The following is a 14,572-nucleotide window of genomic DNA, read 5'->3' on the forward strand; positions in this document are numbered from 1 at the left end:
TATGTCCCTCTCCTGTTGTATCTTGCTCCTGATCCAAGCGATTGGTTTCTCTCTCCTCCCACAGAAATGCCCGTTTCCATGAAGGTGGAGATTTTATCCATTTTGTTGTCTCTAGCATTCTCAGCGCCAACAAACCCTGTCTGCTATTCAATAGACAAACGGCACATGAAGGAGTTCCTGAACGAGGAATGAATGAGCGTGTGTGCCAGGCCAAGCGCCACCCCCTTCCCCCTTATGATTTCCGCTCTTCTGCCGCAGTGGGCCAAGAGACGGATCAGACTTTGCAGATAGCCCCTGGGCATCTGGTGAGGGGCACGCCGGGGCGCGGAGCCGGTTAGCACTTGAGAGACGCTCCCCGGGCCGCCTGGGCGGCGGCCGCGCCCTAAGACAGCGAGCTCGAGAGAGGGGCTGTCGCCATTTGGCGACGCTCCCTGCGGGCTGCCCGGCCGCGCGGCTGGCGGTGGGCGGCGAGCGCGCGGGCGCGGGTCTTTCGCGACGGTGCCCTGCCGCGCCGGCCCCGCCCCCGCCCCGCCCCCGCCGCCGCCGCCGCTGCATGTGGTGGCCGGGCCCGCGGCGGCGGGCGGCAGGGAGCGGCGAGGCGGCGGGCGGCCGGGAGCGGCGAGGCGGCGGCGGCGGCCCGCGAGGCCCAGGACGCGGCGGACGGCGGCAGGAGCAGGCCCGGGCCCGGAGCGGCTGTCCGGCTGCAGGATGCGCACCCGCCGGGGGCTGCTGCGGCTGCCGCGCCGCTCGCTGCTCGCCGCGCTCTTCTTCTTCTCGCTGTCGTCCTCGCTGCTCTACTTCGTCTATGTGGCGCCGGGCATAGGTAGGGCTCAGGGTCCCCCGCGGCCGTCGCTCGGGCCTGCAGAGGCCAAGGCAGCCTGGCCCCTTGTGGAGATCCCCGGGGTGGGGGGTGGGGGCGCTCGGCTCGGTCTTCGGGGGACCCTCCCTCCCCTCCTTGCCGCCCCACGCGGTTACCGGGGAGGCGCGGGGACCTTCCCGCCGTCTGTAGCCCAGCGGGCGTGCGGCCCCCTTCTCTCTCGCCGCCCAGCCACTCCGGGACCTGGGATCCACCCCCCATTGCCTCCATTGCCCAGTCTTCCCGCCGAGAGCTCCCGCGTCCCCTCCCCAGGGTCTCCTGCAGTCCCGGAGCTCGGCCTTCCCCGCCCTCGCCCTCCGCTTCCCATCCATCCTGCCCTCCGGGAGCCTCCGTCGTTTCCTCCTCCCGGAGCCCCCTCTCCCGGCCCCAGCTTCCCTCCTCCCGGGGGCGTCCTCACTCCAGCTCCTCGCCCGCACGCGCGCCCCGGCAGGTGGCCGGATGGCCCTCAGCTTCCCGAAGTGGGCTCTATAGTCACCCCCACGCCTCCATTCAGCCTCCATACCAGCCTTAGCGTCCCACACCCCCTCTTCCCCGCCTCCCCTCAAGGGCACACCTTGTCCGCTCCGCCCCTTCTCAGCGCCCGCCCCCAGTTTCCTCCCTTTTGGAAGACCCCCGGAAAGGGGCGCTTCCTTCCTCCCTGAGCTTCTCCCAGAGCCCCGGGGACAGAAGGGGCTCTGGGGATGGAGAAGTTTGAATTGGCCTTGGAGGAGGGGATGGGAGTGGGACCCTTGGGAAATGGTGCCAAGTGGAAGGGGGAACCTGTGTGGGAAGAAATGGAAAGGGAATGGGTTCTTGCCCGAGGTTTGGCTCAGCCAGGCGGCAGCCCCGTTGTTGGACATGGGGGTGGGGTGGAGTGGGGGGCGGAGATGAGAAGACACGGCTGGATATGTGCTGAAGGCAGAGGGCGTCCGAGTGGAACTTGAGTTCTGCCGTGTGTATGACCTTGGGCAGGTTGCTGAACCTCAAGCTTTCTCCTCTGTGACATGGGTGTGTCAGTCCCAGCCTCTGGTTTTGACGGTGGAGGCCCTTGATGTTGACACCTGCTGCACAGCTTGCCAAATAAATGGCAACTGCTACTTGTAACTTCCAGGCACAAAGGGAAGGTTAAGGATTGGGTCTAACCCAACCTGACATTACCATGGGGCCCCTAAGAGGGAAACCTCAATGTCGGATGAGGCATGACCAGATGACCGAGCTGGGGCTGGCCCCGCTGGGGTGTCTGGGAGTTAGGGGAAGGGAGTGGTTTAGTTGTCGGGAACTGCCTTTTAGGACTGTGGTAGTAACTAGTGCCTTGTCACACGGAACTAGCTGAATAGAGAAATTTCTAGATAGTGCAGGAGGTTACGTCCTGGTGCTTTTTCAGGCGCTTGTCCCTTGATGGCTAACACTGACGTTGGGTGCTGCACCCTGTGTCTGGGGAGGAAGGATGGCCAGTTCAGGCTCCCCTAAGGGTGCAGTGTAGGCGGAGAGGGGGAGCCTTCCCCTGGGGAGGACGTGGGGCAGGGCCTGCTGGCTTTGATGAGAAAGGATAGCAGAGCAAGAATAGGTAGCTAATTAGTGGAATTAATTGAGAGGAATTCATTAGCGTGTTAAGTCTTAGACTTCTCCCTGTGGGCGTGGAAGGATGTGTTGGGCCTCTAGGCAGCCTCAAGCCTGCACCCCTCATTTCTCTGGTGGGTTTTTGGGGCCGTGGAACCCCTGTGTCAAGTGGTGTTTTACTCTGGTTCCTGGGAGCCTGCGTCAGTGAGAGCTGAGAAAGGATGGGAACTTTCATTTCCGGTAGCATCTCCTCAGGCGTTCTAAGGGGCACACCTACTTCTAAAAGGTTCAAATTCTGCTCTCCAGAAGAGGGGAACAAAGGATGTGGAGTCGTTTTGGGGATCACTAAGGCAGAGTTGCACTCAGCAAACTTAACATTTTGTGTGCCTGGCTTGAGGCTGTGTAGTGTCCGTGTTTTCCCAAAGGCTAAAGCAGTCTGGGGAGATGTGAGGTTTTCTGTGTTTTAGGGTATGTGAGCTTTCTTAGGAGCCGGTATTAAAATGATTTTAGAAAATGCTAGTGGGTGAGCCAGATGAAGTTTCCGCTCCTGAGGGTTGAAAACAGTTGTACAGAGGGAGTTTCGTGGTCCTCTGTCTGATACAGCCCCAGAGCATGACATGTCTGTTTTCTGGCACAGTGGAAAGTGTTGGCCTTGTGTTTTCTTCCAGGATTTTTTTTTTGCCCCAGTCCTGGTTTTTGAAGGTGTTGTATGTCCTGTGTTCTCAAGAACCAAAGGGAAATCATCCCTCCAAGAGTGTATTTCAACTTTGTTCAGAAATAGAGTTGGGTTGGTGGTAAGGGAAAACTCATTGGATTCCATAACACAGGGGAGATGGGTGCCTCTATGATCCCAGTGGCAGGTGTCCCCGGAAGCACCAGGTCAAATTAGTCAGCTTATCTTTTCACTGTTTCTCCTTGAACTTTTGAAGTGCAGCCTATCCCCAGGGGCAGGATGGAGGGCAGCTACAGTGCTGTCCTCCTTGTCTCCTGGCCTTCCCTATCCCATGTGGGAGTGCCTCACCTTTTCAGTAAACTTCACAAAATATAATATTAGAGGTGAAAAACAGAAAGGAAGAACAAAGTTGAGGCTAACCTTTAATGAGCTCTAATGCCACTTGTTCCTGTTGGTAGTCAGCCCCTCCAGAGGGTCACCTGTGGATTGGGCATAATGGCACCACCCAGGGGTGTGGGGGCGAGGAGATGTACATAATACAAGCATAGCATTTGCTTCAGATACAAAAGGTGCTTTGCTGCTGGATGTCTCCATCCCAATACAGTTAGATTTAAAAAATATGAATAGGGCAGGTATTGAGCTTGACAGTAGAAACGCAGCTTGTGAGGCCTGCATCCCACGGTGGAGTGCCTGGGCTTGGGTCTCAACACTGTTGCCATCCACAGCTTCTGGCAAATGTGCACCCGGACAGGTCGTAGTGATGGCTCAAATAGTGGGTTCCTGTCAGCTCTGGGGAGACCTGGATGGAGTTATGGGCTCCAGGCTTTGGTCAGTCCCACCATGGGCTGGGGAGGGAGCAGGTAGATGGGCGCTCGTTGTCTGTCTGTCCAATAAGTGAAAGATAAAGAAATGTTTTTGTCATGAACTCAGAAGTGGTATTTATCAGCCATTGAAAGGAGTGAAAAGGATGGGCTAAAGTGTGAGAGAAGTGGTTGGAGGTGAGGCAGGAAGACAAGGTGGTGACCATGGGTGGCACTGTGGCTATCCTCTTGCCACCATGCAGTGCTCACTGACTTAGTCACTTCTTTTTTTTTTTTTTTTTTTTTTTTAAAGATTTATTCATTTTATTACAGCCAGATATACACAGAGGAGGAGAGACAGAGAGGAAGATCTTCCGTCCGATGATTCACTCCCCAAGTGAGCCGCAACGGGCCGATGCGCGCCGATCCGATGCCGGGAACCTGGAACCTCTTCCGGGTCTCCCACGCGGGTGCAGTGTCCCAAAGCATTGGGCCGTCCTCAACTGCTTTCCCAGGCCACAAGCAGGGAGCTGGATGGGAAGTGGAGCTGCCGGGATTAGAACCGGTGCCCATATGGGATCCCGGGGCTTTCAAGGCGAGGACTTTAGCCGCTAGACCACGCCGCCGGGCCCGACTTAGTCACTTCTATCTGCAATGTTGGGGTGTCCCCACTCAAGTTTTCTTCAAAACTTGAACAACTTTTTTTTTTTTTAAGATTTATTTATTTTATTACAAAGTCAGATGTACAGAGAGGAGAGACAGAGAGGAAGATCTTCCCTCCGATGATTCACTCCCCAAGTGAGCCACAACGGCTGGTGCTGTGCCATTCCGAAGCCTGGAACCAGGAACCTCCTCCAGGTCTCCCACGAGGGTGCAGGGTCCCAAAGCTTTGGGCCGTCCTCAACTGCTTTCCCAGGCCACGAGCAGGGAGCTGGATGGGAAGTGGAGCTGCTGGTATTAGAACCGGCGCCCATATGGGATCCCGGGGCGTTCATGGTGAGGACTTTAGCCACTAGGCCACTCCACCAGGCCCCAACAACTTTTTTTTTTTAAGATGTATTTATTTATTTAAAGGTTTGTTTATTTTTTTTTGCAAAGCAGATACACAGAGAAGAGGAGAGACAGAGAGGAAGATCTTCCGTCTGATGATTGACTCCTCAAGCAGCTGCAACGGCTGAAGCTTACCCGATCCACAGCCAGGAGCCACTTCTGGGTCTCCCGCACGGGTGCAGGCTTTGAGCTGCCCAGAACTGCTTTCCCAGACCACAAGCAGGGAGCTAGATGGGAAGCGGGGTTGCCGGGATTAGAACTAGGGCCCCTATGGGATCCCGGCACATGCAAGGCGAGGACTTTAGCTGCTAGACTATTGTGCTGGGCCCAAGATTTATTTATTTTTTTTTTAATTGGAAAGGCAGATTTACAGAGAGAAGGAGAGACTGAGAAAAAGATCTTTAAACCACTGGTTCACTCCCTACGTGATTGCAACATCCAAAACTAAACCGATCTGGAGCCAGGAGCTTCTTCCGGTTCTCCAATGTGGGTACAGGGTCCCAAGACTTTGGACCATCTTCTACTGCTTTCCCAGGCCACAGCAGGGAGCTGGATGGGAAGTAAAGCAGCTAGAACTTGAATCAGTGTCCATATAAGATGCCAGCGCTTGCAGGTAGTGGATTAGCCAATTGAGCCATCTCTCAGACCTCCAACTCCCACCTGATTTGACCATATGACCTTGAACAAGTCACTTGCTTTCTTTGGTCTGATAATTTTCAAAGCATAAAGCTCTTTGAAAAAATGTAACTGTAACTTAAACTTTTAGTGAATTTAAAAAAATTTGTTATTTGGGCCTGGCACAGTAGCCTAGTAGCTGAAGTCCTCGCCTTGCCTGTGCTGCATACCATATGGGTGCTGGTTTGTGTCCTGGCTGCTCCACTTTCCTTCCAGCTCCCTGCTTGTGTCCTGGGGAAGCCTTGGGATCCTGTACCCACATATAGGAGACCCAGAAGAAATTCCTGGCGCCTGTCTCCAGATTGGCTTAGCTCCCGCCGTTGTAGCCACCTGGGGAGTGAACTAGCAGATGAAAGATCTTTCTGTCTCTCTTTCTCTCTGTAAATCTGACTTTCCAATAAAAATGAAAAAATGTTTTAAAAAAGTAGTTATACCTCAATAAAGCTTGTGAGTTATTTGAAAAGTTAATCATTCAGTTGCATTCTTTACAAATATCATAGTTAAGATTTTAGAGGAGGTATATGTTTCATATAGTTATCACAAGAACTTTTCGGATTTCCTTCATCAAGAACAGTATGAAAGTATTATAGTATAGCAAGTTAACTTCCCTCCTGTAATGGCAGCATCCTTTAGAGGTGCTGGTTCAAGCCCCAGTTGATTCACTTCTCATCTAGCTCCTTGCTAATGTGCCTGGGCCCAGTAGTTGTGTCCATGTGGGGAGAAAAGCAGTGCATGGAAGCTCGCTCTGTCTCCCTGCTCGGTCTGTAGTTCTTTCAAAAACAAAGGGAGTGCTCGCTTCGGCAGCACATATACTAAGATTGGAACGATACAGAGAAGATTAGCATGGCCCCTGCGCAAGGATGACACGCAAATTCATGAAGCGTTCCATATTAAACGAACAAACAAACAAACAAACAAAGGGAAAGAATGGTATGAAGTCAGCGCTTGTTGTGCTCCTTATGGGGGAAAATGTCCTGCGTTGTTACATAGGGAGAGAAGGAGATTGACCTTCCATCTGCTGACTCACTCCCCACATGGCTACAGCAGTTGGGGCTGGGCCAAGCCGGCAGGCAGCAGCTGCGTCTGCATCTCCCAGAAGTAGTATCAGTGTCCCATTTTGCACTGCTTTCCTGGGTGCAGTAACAGGGAGCTAGATCAGAAGTGGAGCAGTGAGGACGCAGCAGGTGCCCATATGGCATGCTGGTATTGCAGGTGGGGCATAAGTTACTGTGCCACAATGCTGGCCTGTATCTGAGCTTCTCTAGATATGGGGAGATGTGGGTTACACATTTTTAAAAATGAAAAAACTGATCCCAGTGAAGAACCCTTCTTTCTCTCTTCACATGGTCTCCCTCTCATGTTTCTTTGAACATCATGAATCCCTGCTTGGGAAGAGTCCTTATTTGGAGAGCAGGTTGAGGAAACAAAACCCGCCCAAGCCCCTCAGGTGACAGGATGCTGCTGGTGGTTCATGGCCTCTGCAGAACTTCTGCTGGACCGGAAGCAAAGCTGTGAATTTTGGAATTGAACTTTTGTTTTTAATCATGAAAAAATGCTCATCCTGGGCCGTTTTGGGAGGCAGCTGTTCCAGCAGTATCAGTTATGGTACCCAGACATGGGGCTCTTGCCAGGTGATAATTCTGCTCCGACCCTGACATTCCCCTCCTGTGCCAGGTAGGACATTGGGAGTCCAGCGTGGCAGTCACCGGGAATGTGGCCCTTGGTTTGCTGGGGACTCGTCCAGTTCCCAGAGAGAGTACGTGTTCTAAAGCAGGAGAAAGTCAGCTTGCTGCTGCCGCTGGCTGGCTTACACACTCCATTTTGAGGTTTTTACCAAGGGCAGTGTGTTGGGCAGCTCCAGCCCTATAATACAGACCTGGCAACAAGGCAGAGGTGAGGGGTGACCTGCTGGTGAGAGCTGTGGGAGGGACACAGTCAGCTGGGGGCCAGCTGATGCGGGGGTGGGCTCTGAAAAGGAGGGGCAGGCCTGCATGTAGGGTCAGTGAAAGCATAGTTCTTTAGGGACTGGAAGCAGTCCTGTAATGGCATGCACCCCTGCACCCATGCTGTGTAGTGGTGTTAAGTGCTGTGGGTCGATGATCACCTAGCATTTCAGTGTCTGCCATGTGAGTGGTTCTGGGGGATCATTGAATTCCAGGCTTTTGGCGACTTTTGCCGAGTGCGATTCACTGCCTGTGATGGGATTAGCCTGGCTTGAGTGGTTAACTTGTCCAAAGTTGAGAATCGTTGAGACAGCCTGAGGCATGTATAGTGTGGTTACAAAAGACTGGCTGCAAGATGTAATTTGAGGAAAGCGAAAGTGTGCAGTGACTGGGTGATTGGTGGAGTCAAACTCAGGAGAGCAGTGTGTGTTTGTATGTTCGACAAGCATCTCCTGGGGAGACCTGGTCAGAGGGGCTGTTGGGTTGTGGGTAATCCACAAGTGCGTGAGCACATTCTGTCCTTGTGGTGTGCTCACTCAGTGCTGCTGCTGCTGGTGATGGTGAGGTTTGCTCTTGGGCTTTTATTTGCTTGTAAGACTTCCTTGTGTTAGAGAAGTCTGGACAGTAGAGGTGGCTGAGGCCTGTTAGAGATCGGCTAGTTAGGAATGCCCTTTTGGAGAGATGATATTTGTCTCAAGGGCCTGTCACTCAGGTGTGGGCTTGGGGGATCGCCCAGCACATGTGGAAGGATGAGTGTGGCTGGATTTTTGTGAGTGAGGGGAGAGTGGGGAGGTGAAGGGGGTGGGGAAGGTGAGGCGGGTCAGGCTAAGGATGGTCCCACTTAGTTCGTGAGAACTCGGTTGGGATCAGCCCCGAATGGACCAGTTGTTTTCACTGTTCTCAGGGTTGTTGGAGTAGAATGTGCAGGACCTTTGTGCACAGAGCTTGATAGAAATTTCCACACTTGAGAGAGCTGTTTTCTGGGTGTAATGTGCATATTAAAGTGAGGGTTAGGGTTGGATTCTCGTCCAAGTATACAAACACATGGTTAGGAGACTGTACTGCAGGTTTCTTGTCTGTGGAGTGAGCAGGCTGTCTAGCGCAGGTCCTAAGGTCTCTGAGCAATCCAAGAGTAGTTCTGAGCAGATGTGAGTTAAGGAAAAATGACTTGTCAAGTGAAGATGGTCTTTAAAAAGGATGGTATCTAAATGACATCTATTTAAAAGGCATAGGGGCAGAGGCAGACCTTCAGCTGGTTGCTTCACTCCCCAGATAACCACAGGAGCTGGGGCTGGGCTGGAAGACTTGAGCCTGGAGTTGTCAGGACCTTCCGTGTAGGTGGCAGGAACCCAAGGACATGAGCGCTCACCTGCTGTCTCCCAGGGTGCATGTCAGCAAGAAACAGGACAGGAACTCGAGCAGGGGCTTGAACCCTGGGCACTTGGAGCATGTGGGCTCCAAGGGGCAGCTTCACTGCCATCTGCCTCAGCACTCCATTTTTTCAAGTTGGGACTTCTCATTGACTTCTGAGTCCCAGGTGTTGAGCTGCTTGGGGCAGGCAGTGTGTGTCTACTTGGCCGATGGTGTGCACGGAGCTGGACATTGGCCTGGGAACTCAGAACTGGCATTTTCTTTCTTTTTTTTTTTTTTTAAAGATTTATTCATTTTATTACAGCCAGATATACACAGAGGAGCAGAGACAGAAAGGAAGATCTTCCATCCGATGATTCACTCCCCAAGTGAGCCGCAAAGGGCCGATGCGCGCCGATCCAAAGCCAGGAACCTGGAACCTCTTCCGGGTCTCCCACGCGGGTGCAGGGTCCCAATGCATTGGGCCATCCTCAACTGCTTTCCCAGGCCACAAGCAGAGGGCTGGATGGGAAGTGGAGCTGCCGGTATTAGAACCTGTGGCCCATATGGGATCCCGGGTTGTTCAAGGCGAGGACTTTAGCCGCTAGACCACGCTGCCGGGCCCAGAACTGGCATTTTCCAAGGTTTGTCTGTAAAAACAGCATGACGGAGAAGGGAGTTAAAAGAAATGTGTGTTGTTTTAAAAGGGCAGAATCTTGGGGGTGTTAAGGGAATTTTCTGCCCCATCCTCTTGGGGGCTCTTTGTGACTTCGGGGTAATGAGTTTATGTTTGAATCTGCCAAATCTAGTCATTCATTTAAAGATTTATTTTTATTGCAAAGTCAGATATACAGAGAGGAGGAGAGGCAGAGAGGAAGATCTTCCGTCCAATGATACACTCCCCAAGTGACCACAACAGCCAGTGTTGCGCCGATCCGAAGCCGGGAGCCAGGAGCTCTTCAAGGTCTCCCATGCAGGTGTAGGGTCCCAAGGCATTGGGTTGTCTTTGACTGCTTTCCCAGGGCACAGGCAGGGAGCTGGATGGGAAGTGTGGCCGGGATTAGAACTAGCAACCACATGGGATCCTGGCGCGTTCGAGGTGAGGTGTTTAGCCGCTAGGCCACTACGCCGGGCCCTGAAAGGCACTTTTAAAAAGTATTTGTTTTTATTGGAAGGTCAGATATAAAGAGAGAAAGAGAGATAGAGGAAGATCTTCTTTCTGCTGGCTCACTCCCCAAGTGGCTGCAATGTCAAGCTGAGCTGCTCCGAGGCCAGGAGCCAGGTGTTTCCTCTGGGTCTCCTATGTAGGCACAGGGTCCCAAGACCTTGGGCCATCTTCTACTGCTTTCCCAGGCTACAAGCAGTGAGGTAGATGGGAAGCGGGGCTGCCAAAACATGAGCCGGTGCCTGAATGGGATTCTGGTGTGTGCAAGACGAGGACTTTTTTTTTTTTTTAAAGATTTATTATTATTATTGGAAAGCTGGATATACAGAGAGGAGAAGAGATAGAGAGGAAGATCTTCCATCCGATGTTTCACTCCCCAAGTGAGCCGCAACAGGCCGGTGCATGCCAATCCGATGCCGGGAACCAGGAACCTCTTCCGGGTCTCCCACACGGGTGCAGGGTCCCAAAGTTTTGGGCCATGCTCTACTGCTTTCCCAGGCCACAAGCAGGGAGCTGGATGGGAAGTGGAGCTGCCGGGATTAGAACCGGCACCCATATGGGATCCTGGGGCTTTCAAGGCGAGGACTTTAGCCGCTAGGTTACGGAGCTGGACCCTGAAAGGCACATTTACAGAGAGGAAGAGAGAGAGATTGATTGATCTTCCATTTGCTAGTTTACAACCCAAATGGCCACAGTAGACAGAAGTGGGCCAGTCTGAAGCCAGGAGAGCAGGACTCTAAGGACTTAAACCATCGTCTGCTACTTTCCCAGGACACAAGCAGGGAGCTGGCTGGGAAGTGGAGAGCCAGGACATGAACAGGTACCCATAGGGGATGTTGGCACTTGCAAGTGGAGGATTAGCGTATGAGCCACTGTGCCGGCCCCTGCACTCAGCTTTGAGGCATGAATCAGAGCCCTGGGCTCATGACCCACAACCTCTCGGCAGGCAGATGTTACCTACGAGTGGGTCTGCAGTTCTGCCACACAGCGACCTCCTGCTATCACATGCCCTCGGTGTTTTCCCAAGCATGGGATCCATGTTCAATAATTCAGGGCTCCCGAGTCTTCTCACGTTCCTCCCCTTCCCCAGGCTTTTGTCAGTCTGAGTCAGAGGTGACCAGGGTCAGGTTCCTTCTCCTTTCCAAGTGACACAGATACCGAGGCTTTGTGAGGCCACGGGGGGGGGGGGGGGGGGGAGCCTGGCTATGGCTTTGGAGCGACCTCGGTGACTGGTGTGTTACCACCTTCTCTCCCAGGCAGTGGGTGACCTGGTGGTGCTGTGATGTTGAAGAATGGGGTGCGACAAGAGGTCCAGGGACAGGAAGGTTGAGAGAAACCACCCTGTTGTGTGGTAAAACAGAAGGCGGTCTGCATGCTCAGCTGTGGGGATTTTTTTTTTGTGCAAACCTTATGAGGTAGTTAAATGTCAGGAAGAGAAAGAACTTTTTGTCATCGGTAGGTTGTCTTCAGAGCTTGATTAGCAATATGTGAACTTTTTGAATTTACCATAAACTCTGAAAGAGAAAGCAGGAGTTTGTTTTTCCCCTCAGAGAAGTGCTGATGATCCCTTTCTGAAGAGCTAAATTATGTCCATCACTGGGCTATAACTATGTAACATCATTGGGATGTACACTTAGCATGGATTATTGGATACAAATATGTAACATAGGGATGTGAATGTAGGGATACATGTGTGGATCGCTGGGATATACAGATACGTAATGTGTATTAGACATGGGGAGATGTGTGTACACCCTCACATGTTGATTGACGTCGGACTTGTGAAGGTCTGAAAGTTGAGTTTTTGAAATACTGTAGTGTAGTCCTGTTGCATAGTTAAACTAAGGGGAGAAGTCCTGTACTTCTGTCCAGGAAAAAGGTGATCACACCAGAGAAACTGGAAACATGCTAATCTGGCTTAAAGGATAAGGGATATTTGAAGCCGTATTTTTAATAAAAGTATTTGCTAATTTTTAAACTTTTTTTTTTTTTTTCAGAAAAACTCATTTTCCCTGTAGAATCAGATTTGTAATTTTGTTGTGTCTGCGAGTGTGTGGCATGGTGGAGGCATTTAAGTATGCGGTGAAATGAGTGAAGCAAATTGGTCTAGGGAACCCAGTCTCTTCATTGCTGCGTTGCCTCTACTCTGGATGAAGGAATCAATTAATGATGTTGAAATGACTGAATTCATTCTGCCCAAATTGACTTTTCTTGAGTGGTAAAATATGAGATAAAACGTGTCCTGCATTTTGGTCATTTCCGGGCATGGTTGAGTGGTCTTAATTGCCATCTAATTGTTACCCAAGTCCTCATCACTCTTTTTGGAGTTCTTCTTTTTTCTTTTTTTTAAGGTATTTTGTTTTTTGCTCTTATTTTGTAATGTTTCTCTTCTACACAATTTTTAATTGCCTCAAACAGAAACTTTGTTCCCTTTAAGCAAAAGCTCCTCAAGGCTTGCAACTTTCTTACTACCTTGGGTGTCAGCCATTCCTAGGAGATGGGACGTGGTCCAGTGCTGCTTGTCAGTGAGGTGAGCACACGGCTGGGCCGCCCCTCTGTGCCTGTAGGCCCCTCGTGTGCCTTATTTGGAGAAGTGACCACCCTGCTCTGCCCAGCCTCAGACTGAGTCCATTGACTCTTTGTTCTTAATTAGTTGTGAGGTCTTTATATATTTTGAATAATAATATGTTCTTGTCAGATATGATTTTCTCCATTCTGTGTGTTGTCTTTTTTTTTTGTTTTGGTAAGCTTTTTTTTTTTTCTGACTGCTTTCAGAAATCCTATTTATTTCATTTACTTGAGAAACAGAGATCTCCCATTCACTGATCACTCCACAATGACTTGGAAGCTGGGGGAACTTGATCCAGGTCTTCTGGACAGGAGACAGGGACGCAACCAATGGAACTGCCACTCACTGTCCAGGATGGTGTGTGGCGATGGGAGCAGGGCTGGGACTCAACCCAGGTACCAGTAGGGGATGTGACATCCCAGGCTGCTGGGCCAGACACCTCATGTCTCAGTTCCTTCCTTCCTTCGTTTTTCTTCTTGATTTCTTTCTTTCTATTTTTTATGCATTTTATTATAATTTATTTATTTCTATTGGAAAGGCGAATTTGCAGAGAGGAGAGACAGAGAGAAAGATCTGTCTGCTGGTTTATTCCCCAAGTGATCACAATGGCTTGAGCTGAGCTGAAGCTAGGAGCTTCTTCTGGGTCTCCCATGCCGGTGCAGGGTCCCCAGGCTTTGAGCCATCCTCTACTGCTCTCCCAGGGAACTGGATGGGAAGTGGAGCAGCCGGGACACAAACTAGTGCCCGTATGGGATCCTGGTGAATGCAAGGTGAGGATTTAGCCCCTGAACCATTGCGCTGGGCCCTCTCAGTTTCTTTATAGTATCCTTTGATGTACAAAAGTTTCTAATTTGCTTAAAGTGTTTATTTTATTATTTTTACTGGAAAGTTAGATGTACAGAGAGGAGAGACTGAACAGAAGATCTTCTGTCAGCTGATTCACTCCCCAAGCAGCTCCACCTTCCTGAGCTATACCGATCTGAAGCCAGGAGCCAGGAGCTCTTCCAGGTCTCCCACGCAGGTGCAGGGTCCCAAGGCTTTGGACCGTCCTTGATTGCTTTCCCAGGCCACATGCAGGGAGCTGGATGGGAAGCAGGGCCACCGGGACATGAACTGGTGCCCATATGGGATCCCAGCGCATGGAAGATGAGGACTTTAGCCTCTAGGCTACCATGCCAGGCCCAAAAGTTTCTAACTTTTTTTTTAAAGATTTATCTATTATTGGAAAGTCAGATTTAGAGAGGAGCAGAGACAGAGAGGAAGATCTTCCATGTGCTGGTTCACTCCCCAGTTGGCTGCAACTGCTGGAGTGGAATCAGTCCAAAGCCAGGAAGCAGAAGTGTCTTTGGGGGGTCTTCCTCCTGGCTGGGCTCCAAGCACTTGACACGTCCTTTGCTGATTTCCCAGACTGTTAGCACGGAACTGGGTTGAAAGTATAGCAGCTGGGATTTGAACTGCTGCCTCTATGGGATGCTGGCACCACAGATAGAGGATTAACCTACCCTGGACCCACACCTTATGTAGTTCGCGATTTAGTAGTCCATGGTCAGTTGTAATAAAGATCCCAAGGCATGATTTCAGTATTAAGTGTGGATTCTTTTTTTTTTTTTAAGATTTATTTTATTATTATTGCAAAGTCAGAAATACAGAGAGGAGGAGAGACAGAGAGGAAGATCTTGCATTCGATGGATCACTCCCCAAGTGACCGCAACGGTTGGAGCTGCACCAATCTGAAGCTGGGAGCCAGGAGCTCTTCCGGGTCTCCAATGCGGGTACAGGGTCCCAAGGCTTTGGGCTGTTCTCGACTGCTTTCCCAGGCCACAAGCAGGGAGCTGGATGGGAAGCAGGGCTGCCGGGATTGGAACCGCCGACCACATGGGATCCTGGCACGTGCAAGGTGAGGACTTTAACCATTATGCTATCACGCTGTG

At 51.3% G+C, this 14,572-nt stretch overlaps 1 protein-coding gene and 1 non-coding gene across 2 annotated transcripts in view; both read left to right on the top strand.

Annotated features, from left to right (window-relative positions):
* Window positions 1-552: 552 nt before the first annotated feature.
* The window catches only part of B4GALT5 (beta-1,4-galactosyltransferase 5), a 69,109-nt gene continuing 55,089 nt past the window's right edge, over window positions 553-14,572 (top strand). The window contains exon 1 of the mRNA XM_036497132.2: window positions 553-823. Within this exon, the coding sequence (XP_036353025.2) occupies window positions 709-823 (115 nt within the window). The 5' untranslated portion in view covers window positions 553-708. The remainder of the gene's footprint in view (window positions 824-14,572) is intronic.
* On the top strand, window positions 6,403-6,509 carry LOC118760215 (U6 spliceosomal RNA). Its single transcript, XR_004996651.2, has one exon. It is a non-coding gene; the product is annotated as a U6 spliceosomal RNA (small nuclear RNA).

The sequence above is a fragment of the Ochotona princeps genome, chromosome 22, assembly GCF_030435755.1.
Source record: "Ochotona princeps isolate mOchPri1 chromosome 22, mOchPri1.hap1, whole genome shotgun sequence".
Taxonomy (NCBI): Eukaryota; Metazoa; Chordata; class Mammalia; order Lagomorpha; family Ochotonidae; genus Ochotona; species Ochotona princeps.